At 45.8% G+C, this 23,661-nt stretch overlaps 1 protein-coding gene across 1 annotated transcript; it reads left to right on the forward strand.

The window, feature by feature from the left end:
- Window positions 1-1,184: 1,184 nt before the first annotated feature.
- On the forward strand, window positions 1,185-23,100 carry LOC134928443 (uncharacterized). The gene is made up of 2 exons (XM_063924175.1): window positions 1,185-1,251; window positions 20,005-23,100. The coding sequence occupies exon 2, from the start codon at window positions 20,295-20,297 to the stop codon at window positions 22,233-22,235; it is 1,941 nt and encodes a 646-aa protein (XP_063780245.1). The 5' UTR covers window positions 1,185-1,251; window positions 20,005-20,294; the 3' UTR covers window positions 22,236-23,100.
- Window positions 23,101-23,661: the final 561 nt, after the last annotated feature.

A 23,661-nucleotide genomic window follows, 5' to 3' on the forward strand; every position in this document is an offset into this window, starting at 1 on the left:
AGACAGAAGGAGAAAGAGGGAGAGAGGATAAAAGAGAGAGAGGGAGAAAGGGGAAGAAGTAGAAAGCAGGAGAAAAGAGCAAGGAAGAAGAAGTGAGAAGGAGACAGAGAAAGAGAGAAGAGGAGAGGAAGAGAGAGGAGGAGAGTAAGAGAGGGTAGTAGAGGAGAGAGAGAGGGGGGAGAAGAAGAGAGGGATGGAGGAGGAAAGGAGAAAGAGGGAGGGAGGAGGAGAAGAAAGAGGGAAAGAGAGCAGGGGAGAAGGAGGAGGAAAAGAGAGAGGAGAGTAAGAGAGGGGATATGAGGAGAAGGAGAAAGAGGGAGGAGGAGGAGAAGAAGTAGAAAGAGGGAAGGAGGGAGGAGGAGAAGAAGGAGAAAGAGGGAAGGAGGAAGGAGGGGAAAAGAAGAAGATGAAAGGGAGGGAGGAGGAGCAGAGAGGGAGAAAAAAGAGGGAGGAAGGAGAAGGAGGGAGGAGGAGAAGACAGACAGGGAGGGAGTAGGAGGAGAAGAAGAGAGAGGAAGAGGGAGGGAGAGAGAGAAGAGAGAGGGAGGAGGAGAAGATGAAAGAGGGCAGGAGAGGTGGGATGAGAGAAGAGAGAAGAGTAGGAGAAGAAAGAAAGGAGGAGAAGGGGGAGAGAGGGGGATAAGAAGAGAGGGGAGAGGAAGAGAGAGGGGAGAAGAAGAGAGGAAGAGAGAGGGGAGAGAAGAAGAAAAAGAGAGGGAGACGGAGGGAGAAGAATGAGAGGGAGGGAGTACTAGGAGAAGAAGAAGAAGAAGAAGAAATAGGGAGAGGGAGGAGAAGAGAGGAATAGGAGAAGGAAGAGAGAGGAGATGAGGAGAAGAAGAGAAAAGAGAGAGGAGAAGAGGAAGAGAGAGGGAGGAGGAGAAGAGAGGAGAAGGAGAGAGATGCAGAAGAAGAGAAAGGAGGAAAAGAGACATACAAAATATATCACATTTATTAATAAATCACACAGTTAGATTAATCAATAAAAATATGAGTATATATACTCAATATAAATATATACAAAAACATATTAGCTGTGGGGTTACCATGGTTGGAGCGGCTGAGTGTATGGAAGCAGTGTCTCTCTCTGATAATAACCGGGAGGGTGCCAATGGAATGTGCACCTGTTGCAGAGATTCTCTGCAGGGTCAGCTGCGTGTGGCTCCCCGAAGCTAAAGGGTGCTATGAATTCCAACCAGCATCCACCAGCTCTGCAGCAGGGAGCTACAAGGGGACATACACAGGGTTAAGGTATGTACAGTGTGTCAGACACTGGGAGTGGAGTTGTACAAGGCTTCATACACACAGGGGTAGAGGTATCAGGTTGCCATACACTGGGGAGGGGGGGCACCAAGGGTAGTGCACACACACAGAAGGGTAGAGGGGTACAGGGTGTCATACACACACAGAGGTAGGGAGATACAGGGTATCACAAACACATGCAGGGATAGGGAGAACAGGGTGTCATGCACACACAGGGGTAGAGGGGTACAGGGTGTCACACAGAGGTACGGAGATACTGGGTGTCACACACAGGGGTAGGGGTACAGGGTATAACTCACACACAGGGGTAGAGGGATACAGGGTGTCACATACACACACGGGTAGGGTACAGGGTGTCACACACACATACAAGTAGGGGGTACAGGATGTCTCTTACACACACACACACACACACACACACACACACACACACACACACGGGTAGGGTGGTACAGGGTGTCACAAACACATGCAGGGATAGGGGGGACAAGGTGTCACGCAGAGGTACGGAGATACCAGGTGTCACACACACAGGGGTAGGGGTAAAGGCTATAACACACAGACACACACACAGGGGTAGGGGGGTACAGGGTGTCACGCACACAGACACACACACAGGGGTACAGGGTGTCACACATACATACAAGTGTAGGCGGTACACGGTGTCACACACACACAGGGGTATGGGGATACAGGGTGTCACAAACACACAGGGGTAGAGGGATACAGGGTGTCACAAACACACAGGGGTAGTGGGGTAAAGGGTGTCACACACACACACACACACACACACACACACGAGTAGGAGGGTACAGGGTGTCACGCACACATGCAAGGATAGTGGGGTACAGGGTGTCTCACACACACACACACACACACACACACACACACACACACACACACACACGTAGGAGGGTACAGGTACGGGGGGTAAAGGGTGTTACAAACACACAAAGTGGTAAGGGAGTACAGGGTGTGTCTCACACACACACACACACACACACACACACACACACACACACACACGGGTAGGGGTGTACAGGGTGTCACAACACACAGAAGTAGGGAGTACAGGGTGTCACAAACACACAAACACACAGGGGTAGTGGGGTACAGGGTGTCACACACACAGGGGTAGGGGGTACAGGGTGTCACGCACACATACATGGATAGGGGGGTACAGGGTGACACAAACACACAGGGGTAGGGGGGTACAGGGTGTCACAAACACACACACACACCCACACACACAGGGGTAGGGGGTACAGGGTTCCTCGGTCATCCACCGATCTATGCTCCAATCCACCTCAGGTGAAGTTCTTTCTGCCACTTCCATGCACAGCCAAAACTCTCCAGGATACGTTCTGTGAGCTTTACTGAGGAAGTTGCATTGCATTGTGATTGTCAAATCAGTTTTATACTTTTTGAATTATATTTTTATGGGTAAACACGCGAATCTGAAATAATTCTGATTATAAGATCTGGATATTCTTCATAGCAGTCCACCAAAATATGGATGTATAACTGCCAGTATCTTTAAAAAGAACTTCAATCAATAGTTTTTATAAGGAACTCCCTAAATAGAGTTCTTAATTATTTTTAAGGCAGCCTGTGGAAATTTCCATCTATAATAAGCCCCCTCCAGGAGCTAATATAGAAGATTTTACTATCCTTATATTTAAGGTTGTGATTTTCTACATTTAAAATCACTTATGACAAGTAAACCTGTCATCTATATTTGTTACCCCTGATGAAGTCGATAAGACGAAACGCGTTGAGTCAGAAGTTTCCTACTTAGTTTGTGAAGATACTACCTTGTGAGCTCAAACCTTAAAAAGGTGAGGGAGCATCTAGAGTTCAAATTAGTCAACAAACGCAGTGGTTGTCTTTTTTACTGACATTTATTTTTATTATCTGTATACTCATTACATGATGAACTATGTAAAAATTGCATTTGTTCAAATGAATGTTATTAAAATAATCTTTTATTAATTGGCCTTGGGCCTCTTGTTTGGGTGACCATTTGGTGAGGGGTGTCCGTTACAGGTTCCCGGTCACAAACTTTCTCCAATATCCAACTTACACCTATGGAAACAACATTGGAAGAATTACCGTAAAGACGTTCCTATATAGCGCACTTGGGAATTTTGTTTATATATTATTATTATTATTATTATTATTATTATATGGCCTAATCTGTCAGTCATTAAAGCAAGACAATATGCAGTGCCGTTTGGAGCATTGGACGAGCGCATGAGGCGCCTGCCATGGCACTTGATGGCTCCTATCCTACTCCCCCTCCTCCCTTCCATTTACTCCGCTAGGGGGGTGGAGTTTTGCGGAATGACGCGGTTGCATTGTGACGTCACAATGCAACCGGGTCATTTTTTGAAACTCAGCCCTTCGAGCTGAGTACTATGATCGGGAGGAGGGGGAGCAGGATAGCAGTGCTGGTGGGCTGGCACCAGCACTGCTACATACCCAGGAAAAACGAGCATTACCCCTGTTAACAAGCATTACCCCTAGCAACGAGCATTACCCACCCCTGGGAACGAGCATGACACACAGATCCAGAGCATGAAACCCCTGGCAACGAGCATTGCACACCCCTGGCAATGAGCATGACACCAAGAGCAAGAAACCCCTGGCAACAAGCATGACACCAAGAGCATGAAACCCCTGGCAACAAGCATGACACCCAGCTAATGAAACCCCTGGCAATGAGCATGACACCCAGTGCATGAAACCCCTGGCAACGAGCATGAAACCCCTGGCAATGAGCAAGTAATTTAAAAGTAATTAGAAGCTTTACTGGAGGGCATAATATGTCATGGGCATTGTGGTGTGTGACATAATATGGTGCAGGGGGGCATTACTATGTGGGACTTAATATGGTGGAATTTTTTTTTTCTTCCTGTGGTGGTAGAAGTCTGTTGGTGCAAAAACTGGGGTGTAAGGTAATCTTTTCCTGCGAGGCCATGCCCATTTCAGTGAGGCCACACCCATTTTAGCGAGGCCATGGCCCCTCACTGGGAGCACTAGGTTATTTTTTTTATGTCTATGGGGGGATGGCGCATTTTTGAATGTCTATGGGGAGCCCCCACATTTTTTACTGATTGCACTGGGAGCCAAATTGTCTAGAAACATCCCTGACAATATGAATGGTGTAATGGTTAGCATTACTGCCTCACAGCACTGGGGTCATGGGTTCGATTCCCTCCCAAAAAATGAACCCTAGTGTGTGTATGCATGTACATGTGTTCAGGGCAGACTAGATGAGACAGGTTGTTCTTATCTGCCATCAAATTCTATGTTTCTATAGTGATCGTTCTCATTTAGCTTCCACCCTGTATTTATCATAAGTATCTCCTTTAAAGTGATTACTGTACATGGCATTAAACATTATCCATGTATCTCCCCAATTATGCAATTGTGATGATGCCAACATAAAAAGTGATAGAAAAAGAAAATAAATCCATGTGCAGTTTCATTTTAAGACAGTTTAACTGTTATTCAGTGTCTAATAATGGAAATATACTACACCAAAAAGATGTCCAAAAATGTTCCTTTGGGTACTAGGTGTCTGACAGCCCTTAGCAAATGTCTTAATCTACTTAGACGTCTGGCAGGTAATATATAAGCTTGAGGACCCGTCTTCAATGAATAATAATGAAACTGTCACTCCAAAAGGTAGTTACTTACTCTAACTTCTTAAACTTAAATTCATGAGTCTCTGTGACAAACATGGTTTAGTTTTAAAGCTGCCCTAGTTTTACTAAGATACCTCTCCTTTAACCGGATTCATCTACTCTGAACTATGAACTGTAAGACCATCACAAGCTGCAGGACATACGTTGACATGGGGCCATGAGTGAAGCTTTACATTATATGATAAACATGCATTTTATAATATCTAGGGGCAGATATACTAAGCCTTGAAGAGTGATAAAGTGGAGAGAGATAAAGTACTAGCCAATTAGCTCCTTCCAACTGCCATGTTACAGGCTGTTTCTGAAAAGAATTATAGCTTAGAGCTGATGGGCTGGTACTTTATCTCTCTCTCCACTTTATCACTCTCCAAGGGTTAGTACATCTGCCCCAGGCGAACTCTGCATTAAACGCAGGACATTAGGGGCCCTACTGTACATGACAGAATATCAGCAAAGCTCTGCTGTGTAATAAACATCAGGGACAAGGATGTAGCTACCATAGGTGCAGGCAGTGCAGCTGCTATGGGGCCCAGAGCTGAAAGGGGCCCACCTTCCCTGCGTTCCCAAAGTTACATGTGTTATATACAGTTTTCGCTATTGGGTAGTACGTAGGGGTCCTTTCATACTTTTTCCTTGGGGCCTGCAATATATCTAGGTATGCCCCTGGACCTGCTTATTGTAGTGTGGTATAAAATGAACTGGAGGGCATTTCAATGTTATATAATATGAACCGGGGCATTGTAAAGAGGCACAATATGAACAGGCAGCACTATATATCATAATGTGAATTGGGGATACTGTGCAGCATAACAGTGGCAAATGCAGGATTTGCATGGGGGGGTTTCCAGAACTGGGTGGAGCCAAGCACGGGGGTGGGGACTGAGGTGACCCAGTATATGCCGGGTCCGTAAAACTAGTGTGTCTGTGTATATATATATATATATATATATATCTATCTACACATATATATATATATACCGTATATACACACACACACACACACACACACACATATATATATATATATATATATATATACATGCATACATATATACATATACACATAGCATATTAAACATGCATACATATATATATATATATATATACATACAGTACACGTATATACGCATGTATATATATCATATGTGTGTGTGTGTTTATATGTATGTATATACATGTGTGTATATATGTAAGCACATGGATATAAATGTACTATAATTAAAATAAAGTAAACTTTTATTAAGCACTTACAAGTGCCACCAGGAAGACAGCAGGCTGCAGAGGACGCTAGACAGCCATTAATAATACTCACGCAGCTAAAAAAAAAAAAAAAAATTTTGGTGGAGGGGGGTTTCTGGGTGCCCGGACCCCCCCCCCCCCCCCCCCCCCCCCCTGGGTGCGCCACTGCATAATGTGTACTGGCAGCTCTGAAATGTGACATAGGGTGAACTTAAGCACTACTGGGATTCATAAAAGAAACTAGGGCACTACTATAGGGCATGACATTAAATAAGGCTCTACTATGGTTCAGAATATGAACTAGGGCACTATTCTAGGACATAAAAGTAACAACTGCTGCAGAGAAGTGTCTACATAGAAGCATTGGGACGGGGGCCCTTCAGAATGTTGCTATGGGGCCCACAAAGTTCTGGCTACGCCCCTGATCAGGGAGGACTACTTGGAATACCTCTCCTCTAGTAGAATAACAATGCATACTGTAATTTAAGTGCATGGTCTGGAACCTTGGTCCTAGGGGAGGTCCCTTGTACACTTGTGGAGCTGATTAACCCTTACAGATCGGGAGAACACTCCTTAACAATTCCTCATGTCTGAAAGAGACAATCATTGGAGAATTGTAGGAAATCAGTATAAAGTACTTAGGGGCTCATTTATCAACGAGTGATAAAACTCGTTGTGTATGATAAATGGTGCTCCAGCCAATCAGTTCCCAACAGTAATTTTTCAAACACATGACAGTTAGGAACTAAACACATGGCAGTTGGGAACTGAAAACATGACAGTTAGGAACTGAACACATGACAGTTGGGAACTGAACACATGACAGCTAGGAACTGAAGGAACTGAACACATGACAGTTGGGAACAGATTGCTAGGAGCATCATTTGTCATATGCAACAAGTTTCATCATTCACAACGAGTTTTATCACTCATTGATAAATGAGCCCCTTGGTATTTAGTTTCCCATGTATGAAAAGATGGTAGGTCACATAACTACATCCCGAAAGATGTATACACTGTAGTTTTAAATTCTAGATCAAATTCTAGATCAAATGTTTCGAGTTCGTTTCAGCATTTCGCATTCCGTAGCACGATCCAATATCACAAGATATCTTTTCCTTCCCATAAATGTGTATACAAGTTTGTTGCAACTCCATGGATACCGCATAAGGCACATATATAGGCAACATTGGGGGTCATTCGCTAGCTTTTTTTGCAGCGCTGTGAACAGATAGTCGCCGCCTATAGGGGAGTGTATGTTTGCTTTGCAAGTGTGCGATCGCATGTGCAGCCGAGCACTACAAAAAAGTTTTGTGCAGTTTCTGAGTAGGGCTGAACTTACTCAGCCGCTGTGATCACTTCAGCCTGTTCTTGCCTGGAATTGATGTCAGACACCCGCCCTGCAAACGCTTCGACACGCCTGCGTTTTTCCAAACACTCCCAGAAAACGGTCAGTTGACACTCACAAACGCCCTCTTCCTGTCAATCTCCTTGCGATCAGCTGTGCGAATGGATTCTTCGTACAATCCATCGCTCAGCAACGATCCGCTTTGTACCCGTACAATGCGCCTGCGCATTGTGGTGCATGCGCATGCGCAGTTCTGACCTGATCGCAGCGCAGCGAAAAATCCTAGCGTGAGATCAGGCCGGAATGACCCCTATTGTGCCCACTCACTAAATGTATCGCCTAGACACAGAGCACTGCACTATATTTGAAACATTGCAGTAAGAAGGTCAAATACCTTAGCTCTACTGGCATTATTAACGCACAAAATGTAGGAGCTGATTGGCTGGTACTTTATCTCTCTGCACTTTATTACTCTCCAAGGCTTAGTACATTCAGCCGCTTTGTGTTGTTACTGGTTTCCAGTTGATACATAGGCTGCACCAATACTGGTGCATGTTTCTGCATTATGTGAAGACAATGAACAAACTTTCATGATTCATTTCAGCATCCATGAGTTTTCCTTTCCCTGAAAGACAATACCGAGATCTCATGAAATAATATTTTGTGGAAGAGTTTTGTGGTGGAAAAGTCTCTCCTGTTAGACAGAAAGTTTTGTGCTAAGCTATTAGTGTGCGCCAATAGCAGAACACGCTACAAATTGCTCAGTTTAACCTATAAAAGCTCTATTCAAATATGTTTTCCCTACTGTTATTCACATTGCATTTAACATCTCATAACCTTCTGTGAGCTAATAGGTTTCAGCAAGATCAATATCTGTTTGATTTCCCAAAAGAAAAAGTGTAGCATTTATGAATAAAAGAACAAACCTCAGAATGGATGGCTCTGCCGGCCTGATTGATTAGAACCACTTAGACACTGGAACAATTTAAAAGAAAAATATTCCCAGTGGATCGCATCAAATTTCTATTTGTGAAGACAGAATTTTTCTACTATTGCAGAAATACAGATAAACCTGACAACTAACAAAATAGTATTCCCCCAATTACCCAGTACAGGGTACCAAAGTATCTTATAAGGGCTAGATGGTAGGTGCATACCTCCAACGAGTCACTGTAATCATGGGCGTAAATTCATCCTAGTTGCCCCCGAGGCAAGTTTGAGTTTGGTTCCCCCTCCGGATTAAAGGCCTCAAGGGCCTGGGCTGAATATGTTTAAGGGCCGGGCTGTTTCTAGACAATTTTGCTTCCAGTGTGAGCAGTAAAAAAATGATCCCCCCCCCCCTTCTCTCCGCCCATAGCCATTAAAAAATACGCCCCCCCCCCCCCCCCCCGGACATAGAAAACACAGATTTTGCGCTCGCCTTTGGCACACATGCGCCCACATGGGTGTGTGGCCTCGCAAAGATGGGCGTGGCCTTGCAGGAAAAGACTAGCTTACACCCCAGTTTTTGCAACAACAGACCTCGGCCACTGCAGGAAAAAAAAATTCCACAATATTAAGCCCCACACAGTAATGCCCATTGCACCATATTATGCCACACACCACAATGCCCCTGATATATTATGTCCTACAGTAAAGCTTCTAATTACTTTTAAATTACCTGCTCGTTGGAGTTTCATGTGCTGGGTGTAATGCTCATTGCCAGGGGTTTCATGCTCTGGGTGTCATGCTCATTGCCAGGGGTTTCATGCCCTGGGTGTCATGCTCGTTGCCAGGGGTTTCATGCCTTGGGTGTCATGCTCGTTGCCAGGGGTTTCATGCCTTGGGTGTCATGCTCATTGCCAGGGGTTTCATGCCCTGGGTGTCATGCTTGTTGCCAGGGGTTTCATGAACTGGGTGCCATGCTCATTGCCAGGGGTTTCTTGCTCTTGGTGTCATGCTCATTGCCAGGGGTGTGTAATGCTCGTTGCCAGGGGTTTCATGCTCTGGCTCTGTGTGTCATGCTCATTCCCAGGGGTGGGTAATGATCATTGTTAGGGGTAATGCTTGTTGTCAAGAGTAAAGCTCGTTGCCGGGGGTGTAGAAGTGCTGGCCCCAGTCCACCAGCACTGCTATCCTGCCCCCCTCCTCCCACCCATATTACTCAGATTGGGGGGTGGAGTTTCATGAAATGATGTCACCACGCAACTGCATCATTCTGCGAAATTTCACCCCTCCTGAGTAGAGTACTATGGGAGGGAGGGGGTGTAGCAGGATAGGAGCCAGAAAGTGTCATGGCAGGCACCCCATACGATTGCACAGCTCACCCACCGGTAGAAACGGCACTTTTCAAGGGCCTGTTATGACGCCCATAGCAACCAATCAGATGCTGTCTATCATTTTCTAAAAGGCAATAGAGAAATGATAGACAGCAACTCATTGGTTGCTATGGGCAACATCACCAATTCTCTGTTTTAGACGCTTTAGTAACTTTACCCCATAGTCTCTGTACACTATTAGCCCCAATGTCTCCCTAAATATGTAAAAGTATAAAAATTGCATCATTTTGTGTGAAAATAGAAATACTATTTAATATATCTGATTTATGGCTGACCGTATGGCCGGCTGGTGTCTGGTCATCATCATACTATCATGAGGATGTGCCTATTTTTATGTGGACGTCATTTGCACCATTGTTAATCTGGCCCTGGCTGCAGTGCAGGTTGATAGAACCATCCTGTTCACTATTGCAGGTGTTAGCAGGGCTCCTGGGACCAGGCCCGGCGCTACCTTCTCAGCAAAGGGATGCAAAGCAGGTAGGCGCCAGGGTTGGAGAGGCGCTCTCCCTGCTTTGCATCCCTGTGCTGCGCCTGGGCCCCCTGCTGCCGGCTGCTGTGCCTGTCACACTGTTTGACAGACAGCGGCGCCAGCAGCATGAAGCTTCCCCCTGCGCCCCCCCTTCCCCCCTGACAGTAGTCCAGTGTCTGTGTGTGTCCAGCGACTGCCCGAAAAAGGAGCGGGGCTTACTGGCGCTGAGGGGCGGAGCTACACGGGACCATGGCCACACTGCAGAGGAAGACAGAAGGCAGAATACAGAGCCGGCCAGCCAGATGGTGAGTTGAGGGAGAGTGAGTGACAAAGTGTGAGTGTGTGTGTGTGTGTGTGTGTGTGTATCTACAGAATGTGTGTATTTGTACTGTATGTGTGTAATGTATGTACAGTATGTGTGTGTATGTAAATGTGTATGTGGTATATGTGTGACTGTGCAGCATAATGTGTGTAAGTGTCACTGGTAGAGGGGGCGTTGCGTGTAAGCGTCACTGGTACAGGGGGCGTTACGTGTGTAAGCGTCACTGGTAGAGGGGGCGTTGCGTGTGTAAGCGTCACTGGTACAGGGGGATGTTACGTGTGTAAGCGTCACTGGTACAGGGGGCTTTACGTATGTAAGCGTCACTGTTGCAGGGGGTGTTACGTGTGTAAGCGTCACTGCTGCAGGGTGAGTTACGTGTGTAAGTGCCACTACTACAGGGGGCGTTGTGTATAAGTGAAACTACCACAGGGTGAGTTACGTGTGTAAGCGGCACTACTACAGGGAGCATTATGTGTAAAAGCATTATGTGCGCTGTCCCTCTGTAAAGTATGGGAGGGCGCAAATTTATAGTTTGCTGGGGGGCGCCGAACACCCTAGCACCAGCCCTGCCTGGGACAGAGACAACTAATTCTGCAGGTTTTACCGCAGAGCTCTGTTGGAAAAGCAACGATCACACTTGGATCCTACTGTTAACCACACAGGTGCTACTGTACATGCAGGTGCCCTTTCAGGACTTGGAACCCGGAGGCCGGCGTCTCCATGAGATGCAGTTAATTTACCGGCTACCGGGATGCCGGCGGTCAATAGACTGTCGCTGGAATCCCGAAAACAGGCGAAATGCCGCTGCTCGGAATTCCGACTAGAGCCCCAATTTCCCACTCGGGTGGTGGTCCCCCGCGAAAGTCGGGACAGTTGGGAGGTATGGTACTGGCAGCTCTAAAATGTGATAGAGTGAACTTAAGCACTACTGCGATTCAAAAGAAACTAGGGCACTACTATGGGGCATAACATTAAATAAGGCTCTACTACAGTTCAGAAAATGAACTAAGGCACTATTATTATAGGGCATACAATTAACAGAGAAGTGTCTTTCTAGAAGCATTGGGATGGGGGCCCCTTCAGAATGTTGCTGTGGGGCCCACAAAGTTCTGGCTACGCCCCTGACTGCGGCTAATATGTACTGTATGTGCAGTAAGAGAACATTGACCGATGTGCATACAATAGCAGATCTGTCATCCACCTGAATGAGCCGCATTGGTAAGAAATGTCTTTCCTTATGCTTGAGTGACAGTTGCCATATCAATTGGAGCAAATTAATATTATCCATAGACACACACAGACATCAGTGGAAGAGTTTCTCATTTGTCCAAATGATCATGTTGCCAATGAATAACTTCTGAATGAAGAATCTATGTGACATTTACTCAGTCAGAAGATCAATATCAGCGTCCATAGCAGTTATTCAGTATAATTGCCTCTAATGTCCCATTATGAGGGCACACACACATAAGCAGGGTTACTGTGTATGTCATTAGAGACTTTCACTGCAGAACTTCACTGACTTTATCACTATACACGTGTACTGTTTCTCTGACAGCACTGGGCACATTTATGAAAACTGGTACAACAGCCAACGACGAAACATTAGCTCTACTGAATGGGACTGAGCCATCCCATAAATAGCAATATCCCAGATCCTGGGTGCAGGTAATAGAGCTGAATTCCATCTGACAGTTCTGTGTGTGAACATTTGCTGTGCAACTGAAATGGCCAGTTGCACAGTGGCTAGCATTGGTGCTCTGGATACCAAGCAGGGATGTACGTTTATTTGGATTCAGTACTGCTGCCCTGGTGGACCCGTAACCTTAAACACACAGTTAAGTAATTACCTGGTGACTTTATTTACTAAGCCTTGGACGGAGATAAAGTACCAGCCAATCAGCTCCTAACAGTCATTTACCTGTAGCATGGCAGTTAGGAGCTGATTGGCTAGTACTTTATCTCTGTCCACTTTATCTCCATCTAAGGCTTAGTAAATATGCCCCTATGATGGGAAAACCTCAGAATGAGAAGTAAAATGTACTGTAGGTTTCTAATTCAGTTAATGTTACAACGGGCTGAAGTTGAGAATCCGAAGGCTAGGCGTTCGTCGAAGGAGTGGCTGTAGAAACAGGGAGGAACTGAGGAGGCCGGATATAGTTACTTTTCATATAACTCAAGGTTCTAGGATGAGTAACTGGAGATCAGAACTCAAGGGTTAGGCTACAATACTCTGGAAGGAACTGAAAGAATGTTCACTGAAGAGACGTGGCCAAAGAACCTAGAATATCGCTGCTAAAGACTGAATGCTGATGAGGCTTGAATGAAGGACACTGAATATTACTATTGAAGAATGAATGCTGTGGTGGTGTGACTGAAGAACACTGGATTTAACTGTAGAAGAATGATTGTTGCAGAGGCGTGACTGAAGAACACTGGATAATAGGATTTTAATTACCTACTGGTAAATCCTTTTCTCGTAGTCCGTAGGGGATACTGGGAATCCATTTAGTACCATGTGGTATACACAGGTCCACTAGGAGCATTGGGCACTTTAAGAATTTGATAGTGTGTGCTGGCTCCTCCCTCTATGCCCCTCCTACCAGACTCAGTCTAGGAAACTGTGCCCAAGGAGACGGATATACTTTGAGAGAAGGATATAGAAAAAAAGAAAGTGGTGAGATTACCAACCAGCACACACAGAACAATGGGAAAGCCATGCTAACCAAACATGAAACCACGAACAGCAACCACTGAACCCAACAACATTACTGAACTAAGTCATAGTGCAGTAAAAACGAAGCACCGGGCAGGCGCCCAATATCCCCTGCGGACTACGAGAATTTTTTTACTGGTAGGTAATTAAAATCCTATTTTCTCTTACGTCCTAGGGGATACTGGAATCCATTTAGTACCATGGGGAAGTACCAAAGCTCCCACACCGGGTGGGGGAGTGCTGAGGTTCCTGCAGAACTGATTGACCAAACTGAAGGTCCTCAGAGGCCAAAGTATCAAACTTGTAAAACTTTGCAAACGTGTTCGAATCCCCACTGAGGTGCCAACCACCGGAACACCTCCGGGTGGAGGCCCCACTCCCCCGGGTGCAGGTTGCATCTGCTGAGGAAGTCTGCTTCCCAGTTATTTACTCCCGGAATGAAGACAGCCAACAACGCCACGGCGTGTTATTCCGCCCAGAGGAGCGTGTTATTCCGCCCAGAGGAGAATTATTGACACCTCTGACATTGCTGCTCTGCTTTTCGTTCCACCCTGTCGGTTTATGTACGTTACCACCGTTACATTGTCAGGACTTGAATGGCCTGATTCCGAGTAGAGATGAGGCCTGCAGAAGGGCATTGTAGATTCCAAGATGTTTATTGGAAAGATGACTTCCTGACTTGACCATCCTCCTTGAAACTGCACCCCCTGGGTGACTGCTCCCCAATTTCTGAGGCTTGTGTCTGTGGTTAGCAGAATCCAATTCTGAATCCCGAAATTCCGACCTTCGACGAGGTGAGAAGTCTGTAGCCACCACAGAAGGGAGATTCTGGCTCTTGGCGACAGACAGATCCTTTGGTGCATGTGAAGATGCGATCTGGGCCATTTGTCCAACAGATCCAGCTGGAAGGGCCTTGCATGAAACCTTCTGCAATGAAGCGCCTCGTAAGAGGCCACCATTTTTCCCAGAAGGTGAATGCACAGATGCACTGAGATCCGGGTTGGCTTCAGGACAGCCCAAACCATCGACTGTATTAGCCTTCTCCAAGGGAAGGAACACTCTCTGAGACTCGGTGTCCAGTATCATTTCCAGGAAAGGAATCCTCTGCGTCGGTTCCAGGTGAGATTTCGGTAAGTTCAGAATCCACCCGTGATCCAGGAGTAGTCTGGTTGAGAGGCCAATGCTGTCCAACAACCGCTCCCTGAACGGTGCTTTTATCCGAAGATCGTCCAGGTACAGAATTATGGCCCTCATTCTGAGTTGTTCGCTAGCTGCTTTTGTTTGCAGCGCGGCGTTTAGTTGAAAAAGCGGCACTTCTGCGCATGCGCGTCGTTCTTTCACACAAAACTATGCAGTTTCATACAAGGTCTAGCGACGCTTTTCAATCGCACTGCTGATCGGTGAGTGATTGACAGGAAGTGGGTGTTTCTGGGCGGAAACTGAGCGTTTTCGGGGAGTGTGTGTAAAAACGCAGGCATGCCCGATAAAAACGCAGAGAAAAAAAAAAGGCTGGGGAAACAGGGGAGTGGCTGGCCGAACGCAGGGCGTGTTTGTGACATCAAATCAGGAACTAAACAGTCTGAAGTGATCGCTAGCTAGGAGTAAGTTTCGAGATGCTCAGAAACTGCACAAACTTTTTTTGGAGCAGTTCTGCGATCCTTTCGTTCGCACTTCTGCTAAGCTAAGATACACTCCTTGAGGGCGGCGGCCTAGCGTTTGCACTACTGCTAAAAGCAGCTAGTGAGGGATCAACTTGGAATGAGGGCCTATGTTCACTCCCTGTCTGTGGAGTAGAAACATCATCTCTGCCATCACTTTGGTGAACACCCTCGGTGCAGTGGAGAGACCAAATGGCAGGGCCTGCAACTGGTAGTGACAGTCCTGCAATGCAAACCGTAGATAAGCCTGATAAGGTGGCCAGATCGGAATGTGAAGGTACGCATCCTTGATATCTAGAGACACTAGGAATTTCCCTTCCTCCAGACCTGAAATCCACTCTCTCAGAGACTCCATCTTGAATTTGAACACTCGTAAGTACGGGTTCAACGACTTGAGGTTCAAAATCACTCTTACCAAACCGTCCGGATTCGGTACTACAAACAAGTTTGAATAATACCTCTTGTTTTGCAGATGAGGTGGAACTGGAACAATGACTTGAGTCTGTACCAGTTTTTGAATGGCGTCCTGTAAGGTTATACTTGCCTCTTGCGAAACTTGTAAGCCTGATTTGAAGAATCTGTGAGGTGGGAGCTCCTGAAACTCCAGTCTGTAGCCCTGGGAAATAAGATCTATGACCCAGGGATCCTGGCACGAAACTGTGACTGAAAAATGTTAGTCAGGCTCCCACCCGCCAGTCTTCCAGGCATCGTGGTTCACCGTCATGCTGAAGGCTTTGAGCAAGCAGAACTGGAGCTCTGTTCCTGAGAACCGGCAATTGCTGATTTGCTTGGTTTACCTCTAGCGCCTCCGGTGGCTGTAGAAGAACCTCTGGTTTTGCCCTTAAACTTGGCAGTCCGAAAGGACTGTAGATTAGGTCCTGAGTAGGCTTTCCTGGCTGGGGGAGCTGCAGAAGGAATAGATGTGGATTTATCCGCAGTAGGTTTGGAGATCCTGCAGTCTGCGTCAGCAGTCCACTGGCGTAGCCAGTGCCAGATTAATGTCCACATGGGCCTGGAGCTGAAATTTATGAAGGGCCTATTAATTGTTGCTGCCGCAGAGCCGGGTGGGGGGATAGACAGGGTATATGTCATCCCGAGCCCTCCACTCTCAGGGGCCCTCCCCGTGCCTGCCGCAAACCACCGACCGATTACAGGTATTTTTTTACATTTTTTATTATTATTATGAAAAGAAGTTCAGCTGTCGGAGTGCCCTGCCCCCATGTGTTCAATGGTTTCCTCCAACTCTCCCACCATGCACCTTGAAGCGGAGTACCCAATACGGCCAGCACACAGCAGCGGGCACTGATTTACATTTGCATTAAAACTGATTTACATTTGCATTAAAGGAGACCACATAGAAGGAGCAGCAATGGATGGCTACGCTCTCCTTCCGCATAAGTGAGCACAACCATCACATAACAGGAGAACCATTACAGCCCCAACGGTGGGCATCCATCTGCACTATCCGATGGCGACAAGTGCAGCTATGCGATGTCTCTATAGAGCAGAAGATGACTTCAAACGTAGACTTTATCAGCCACAATTTGAATTAAAAGGAAGATTGTGGAGTAGTTTCTTAAAAGCATTATGCTTATTAGTTGCTTCTCATTAGATATAATACACTGCTCAAAAAAATAAAGGGAACACTAAAATAACACATCCTAGATCTGAATGAATGAAATATTCTTATTAAATACTTTGTTCTTTACATAGTTGAATGTGCTAACAACAAAATCACACAAAAATTATCAATGGAAATCAAATTTATTAACCCATGGAGGTCTGGATTTGGAGTCACACTCAAAATGAAAGTGGAAAAACACACTACAGGCTGATCCAACTTTGATGTAATGTCCTTAAAACAAGTCAAAATGAGGCTCAGTAGTGTGTGTGGCCTCCACGTGCCTGTATGACCTCCCTACAACGCCTGGGCATGCTCCTGATGAGGTGGCGGATGGTCTCCTGAGGGATCTCCTCCCAGACCTGGACTAAAGCATCCGCCAACTCCTGGACAGTCTGTGGTGCAACGTGGCGTTGGTGGATGGAGCGAGACATGATGTCCCAGATGTGCTCAATTGGATTCAGGTCTGGGGAACGGGCGGGCCAGTCCATAGCATCAATGCCTTCGTCTTGCAGGAACTGCTGACACACTCCAGCCACATGAGGTCTAGCATTGTCTTGCATTAGGAGGAACCCAGGGCCAACCGCACCAGCATATGGTCTCACAAGGGGTCTGAGGATCTCATCTCGGTACCTAATGGCAGTCAGGCTACCTGTGGCGAGCACATGGACGGCTGTGCGGCCCCCCCAAAGAAATGCCACACCACACCATTACTGACCCACTGCCAAACCGGTCATGCTGGAGGATGTTGCAGGCAGCAGAACGTTCTCCTTGGCGTCTCCAGACTCCGTCACGTCTGTCACATGTGCTCAGTGAGAACCTGCTTTCATCTGTGAAGAGCACAGGGCGCCAGTGGCGAATTTGCCAATCTTGGTGTTCTCTGGTAAATGCCAAACGTCCTGCACGGTGTTGGGCTGTAAGCACAACCCCCACCTGTGGACGTCGGGCCCTCATACCACCCTCATGGAGTCTGTTTCTGATCGTTTGAGTAGACACATGCACATTTGTGGCTTGCTGGAGGTCATTTTGCAGGGCTCTGGCAGTGCTCCTCCTGTTCCTCCTTGCACAAAGGCGGAGGTAGCGGTCCTGCTGCTGGGTTGTTGCCCTCCTACGGCCTCCTCCACATCTCCTGATGTACTGGCGTGTCTCCTGGTAGCGCCTCCATGCTCTGGACACTACGCTGACAGACACAGCAAACCTTCTTGCCACAGCTCGCATTGATGTGCCATCCTGGATGAGCTGCACTACCTGAGCCACCTGTGTGGGTTGTAGACTCCGTCTCATGCTACCACTAGAGTGAAAGCACCGCCAGCTTTCAAAAGTGACCAAAACATCAGCCAGAAAGCATAGGAGCTGAGACGTGGTCTGTGGTCACCACCTACAGAACAACTCCTTTATTGGGGGAGTCTTGCTAATTGCCTATAATTTCCACCTGTTGTCTATTGCATTTGCACAACAGCATGTGAAATTGATTGTCAATCAGTGTTGCTTCCTAAGTGGACAGTTTGATTTCACAGAAGTGTGATTGACTTGGAGTTACATTGTGTGATAACCTCACCACACTTCCCCGTGCTCACTGAGACCACTGAACTAGATACAATAGACCCCCTTGTGTGGGCAGAAGGTCCCTTCGACACAGGCCTGATATCTTGTACCCCCTACAAGGCCACACTGAAACCTGATGTACACCCCGTTTACCAGAAACAATATCCATTGTCTAAAGAAAAAATGGATGGTCTAAAGCCCATGGTAGAGCAATTCTTAAAGCAAGGCATTCTCAAACATGTAGTATCCCCATACTGCACACCAGTTAACCCTGTAGCTAAATCAGATGGGACTATAAGGTTTGTACAAGATCTTAGGGCAATTAATCAGCTAATTGTTCCCATTGCACCTATTGTACCTGATGTAAACTCACTCATCTCAGCCATCCCTGTACACGCTGCATTTTTCTCAGTAATTGATTTAAAAAATGCATTTTTCAGCATACCAGTGGACCCTCAGACACAATTACTTTTTGCTTTTTCTTTTGAGGGCAAGCAGTTCCCTGGCACCCCCCCTATGGTTCTGTCCTGCTACAGTATGCAGATGATCTGCTTCTCTGTAGTCAAACGGAGGAGGCCTGCCGAGAGGATGGTATATCACTGTTAAACTGGCTCTGTGAATGTGTCTAAAACAAAAATGCAATGGTGTAAAAAGCATGTCGATTATTTGGGTTTTGTACTCACAGAGGGAGAAAGGAAAATCAGTCCACAACGCATTCAGTCTGTATTGGGCCTGGTCACCCCAACTACTCAGAAGGAAATGCTATCCTTTCTGGGCATGAATTATTGCAGACAGTGGATATCTGATTGTTCCTACTATGACAATATCTTGAGACAAGCCACTCTCAATGACAAACCTAAACAGATTCAATGGTCACAAGAAATGTTAACTGCATATGAAAGTCTAAAATGTATGTTGGTAAAAAGTCCGGCACTGGGCCTCCCAAACTATGTACTGCCGTTTCATTTATATGCAAGGGACAACTGTAAAACCATGGCGGGGGTACTGACTCAATTTCATGGAGGCAAGCTGCGCCCCATGGCATTCTTTTCCAAAGTAATGCCTGTGTCGGTCCAAGGTATGCCTGCCTGTCTTCGGGCACTAGCGGCCTGTGCAATGGTAGCTGAGATGGCAACTACACTCACCCTAGGACACACCACTGTACTTCACACAACCCATGATGTTTTGGCCATTCTTAAAGGATTACATACACAACACATGTCTGCCCAACGCCTTAGTGGCTATGAAGTACAATTGCTGGGAAATCCCTCCCTCACCATCAAGTATGCTAATACAACTTCAGGTCCTGCCCCTATTCTAAACGCTCTTCTTGGTCTCAAAGGTCCCCAAGATGACTTGCCCGACGACCATGACTGCTGTCTGACCATAGAGACTGAGACATCTCCCAGACTGGACATGTCCCCCATACCTGTTCCTGGCTCTGACCATGTTTCTGTTGACGGCTCTTGTGCTAGACCAAATGACTCCACATACCAAGCCATGGCCGTCATGACCCCACCCATGATAGATGATCAGTATCTATTTACTGAACTCCAAGTTTCTGCCTCCCCCAAAGATTTAGCTGATTGGTTGTTTCCAATAATGCAGAAGAATCCTAAAACAGGATTAATCTGCAAAGAGGGGAAACCATGTATACCTCAAGCAAGCCCTCCCTATCATACTAGTACAGGAAGGAGACTTAGAGCTCATAAGGGAAGAATACGTCAGGTCCCTCATAACAAAACTAGATGAGATTGAACATAAGGTTGCTTGTAAAAATCCTTCTAACCCACAGGAACCAGCACATCCTTTCCAGGTCGGAGACAAGGTCATTGTGAAAGTGCTCCCCAGGAACAAAGGTCCAGGAGATTTTGCCTATGGTCCAGAGACAGAAGTTGTAGCAGTGACCAGAACAGCTGTCCTTACTGAGGAGGGGCCCACCTGGATCCATGCATCCCGAGTAAAGAAGATACCCAGCCCAAACCGCGAAGCAAGTCCAGGAGAGGTACTAACGGGGGCAGACAGCCCTGACCTCCAACGAGGAGAGGTACTAACGGGGGCAGACAGCCCTGACCTCCAACCAAGATGACCTCACACATGGAGAAGATGATTGTGAACCACGGACCCCGCTGGGCATGTGTTATCCTAACCCTCATCACAGTCCTAACACTTCCCTGTAGAACTGAGGTTGACATCTCACAAAAGGAAGGGGTGACCACCTTATGGTATAACTCCTCCAACACACACGTAGCCACCTATGTCTTAGATTACTTTATGCTCTCCAAGCTTGCTGAAGCAAAACACTCTATACACAAAAAAAGAAAATCAGGAATATCTGAGACAGTTTATATTTGTGTTACTGATTCATGGTGGGGATACAACTGTGATTCCTGGGGATCTGTGGGGTGGAACACAGGAATTGACTGGGGGTACAGACCATCAGATGCCTTAAATAGATGGAGCCAACCTGGTGGAATACCTCTACTCTCTAGAATGTCTATCTTTAAGATGGACGAGGGCCCAAGTGCATATAGGTTCAGATTAAACATAGAACGCCCCAGCAGAGCAGATAATGGTACCTATGTAGTTGGAATATGGTGGGGAACAGGGTACTATAGCGAAAGGCAAAGCTTTCATTTATGGGACATGTTTAACAATCCAGCGTATCAGTCTAAGGCTATCCCCCAAGGTAAACCCCTAAGGCCTCATATAGCTACCTTCAAGGATATGATAGCCATTAACAATCCCACCTTTGAAGACATCCTAGCTATTGAAACTGGTTTCTCTGACATCAATTTCTGGTTAGAATGGATGAAATATAGCGCCAATAAACATAATAAAAGTAACTGCTATGTTTGTGGCAGATCTAGGCCTCACCTAGGCACAGTGCCCCTTAATATACCCCTAGAGCAGGAAAGTTGTTTTTTCAGCCTTTACAACGGCACCAAAACCAATGACAGTCAATGTGAAATGTGGAAAAAGGAATATCCTATCCTATCAAAAGACCCCAATCCAGGTAATACCATAACCATATATCCAGGGAATTACACCTGTTATGTCTCTAACACTTCCAGCGCCAGGGACTTGAAAACCTTCCCCCCAGGTTACTGTACATCTAAAAGGACTACTGTCCTGGTGAATCAAACCAAATCCTTAGGTGACATCTACTATATCTGTGGGGATATGAAATTAAGAACAAAATTAGATACTACTTGGCAAGGAGAATGTGCCCTGGCTAAGGTGATCATGCCCCTCCATATCATCCCAGGAGAGGAGCAGCCTCCCTCTCCCGTTGTAACCCCCAGGAGAAGAAAGAGGGAAAGCCCAGGGGGCAGTTTTGATCCACATGTATATATAGATACTATTGGGGTACCTATGGGTGTACCAAATGAGTTTAAAGCCAGGGACCAAGTGGCAGCTGGGTTTGAATCGTTAATACCCATAATTACTGTGAATAAAAATGTTGCTTGGATTAATTACATTTATTATAATCAGCAGAGATTTATAAATGACACAAAGGATGCTCTTAAAGGCATAGCTGAACAATTGGTAGCCACTTCCCAAATGACATTCCAAAACCGCATGGCCCTTGATATGCTACTAGCAGAGAAAGGGGGCACCTGTGTCTATATTGGGAAGGTAGAAGGATGTTGTACCTACATACCTGACAATACTGGCCCTAATGGCAAAGTCACCTTGGCCATAAACAAACTGGAAAACTTATCCACTGAACTTAAAAGAAATTCTGGTATTGACAACCCCTGGAGCCAATACTTTGGCTGGTTTGAAAATTGGAAACAAGCCCTCGTCCAGTTAGGAATCTTCATACTAATTGCCTTGATTCTCATCTGTGTTGTTGTATACTGCGTAATACCCTGTTGCAGAAAGCTCACTTCCAAAGGTATCGACAACGCACTTATGTACGAAGACATCACCACTTTACGTGATGATTCCCCTAAGGCCTACGCCCAATACTTAACCACTTATCGATTAAAGAAATCCCATTGTAAGAATCACATAATATAAATTTGTGATTCTAAGAGGGGATTGAAGGGTTAAAGGGTCTATGTTCTTCTCTTGCTGTATTGCTACAAAGACAAGAATGTCTCAATGTTTTCTATTGTTGTTATGACCTTGCAAAGTTATCCCACACTGATACTATGCCTTAGCTTCGACACGTACTCCTGTCCGTGTACGGAAGCCCCTATATGGACATAGAGCTCATGATGTCCTCATGCTGTATGATATCCTGCATGTAATGTCGTATGCTACTTCTATTTATCCAATCATATGCTTGCACATATTGTATACACCCATGTTTCTTATCTATATAGTACGCTGTAATTTTTACAATAAACAGAGTGATTCTTAACTACAGCTGCGTGCTTACTCTTTGTGTTAAGAGTTACTCTCACGGGTACCTAAGGGGTCATCAAATCGAGGTGGTTCAGAGATATAATCCTTACAGTCATTGAAGGGTTAAAGGGTCTATGTTCTTCTCTTGCTGTATTGCTACAAAGACAAGAATGTCTCGATGTTTTCTATTGTGGTTATGACCTTGCAAAGTTATCCCACACTGATACTATGCCTTAGCTTCGACACGTACTCCTGTCCGTGTACGGAAGCCCCTATATGGACATAGAGCTCATGATGTCCTCATGCTGTATGATATCCTGCATGTAATGTCGTATGCTACTTTTATTTATCCAATCATATGCTTGCACATATTGTATACACCCATGTTTCTTATCTATATAGTACGCTGTAATTTTTACAATAAACAGAGTGATTCTTAACTACAGCTGCGTGTTTACTCTTTGTGTTAAGAGTTACTCTCCGGGTACCTAAGGGGTCATCACATCGAGGTGGTTCAGAGATATAATCCTTACAGTCTGAGGGCTCAGTCCGGGATCCAGCCGATCGTCCCCTGATCGGTAAGATAGAGAATTTTGTTGTCTGTCTTGTCCGCTAAGGGATTGCGACCATCTACTGGATCTGAACTCACTCCGTGTTCCGGGAACACGTGACAAGGTAATATTTAAGTCCGGGACTTAATGTTACGTAGTTTTATGTAAAGGATTTTTTTTAAGGCGTCATAAACAGGTATCAGGGATACCATAGAAGGACCAGGGGTCCACGTATTTAAGGCGTCATAAAAACAGGTATCAGGGATACCATAGAAGGACCAGGGGTCCATATAATCTTTAAAGGCACAGGTATCCGGGATACCATAGATGGACCAGGGGTCCAAATAACAACGCCTCCTCGATTTGATCACCTAAATATTTGTATGTCTGTCTTATAAGTACTCATATTGTAATTTTTCTATTAAGGACACTCAGTGAACGGGTGGTAAGTGCACGGACGCTGAGTGTCAGAGGACATTGTTGTTTACAGTGATTTTAAGTACATTTGAAAGTTGATTTGTAACAAATAACATTGTCCACGATTG

Source organism: Pseudophryne corroboree, chromosome 5 (assembly GCF_028390025.1).
Source record: "Pseudophryne corroboree isolate aPseCor3 chromosome 5, aPseCor3.hap2, whole genome shotgun sequence".
Classification (NCBI taxonomy): domain Eukaryota; kingdom Metazoa; phylum Chordata; class Amphibia; order Anura; family Myobatrachidae; genus Pseudophryne; species Pseudophryne corroboree.

Excerpts from the sequence above, each read along its gene's own strand:
- LOC134928443 (XM_063924175.1), top strand. The coding sequence starts at position 20,295 with ATGACCTCACACATGGAGAAGATGATTGTGAACCACGGACCCCGCTGG.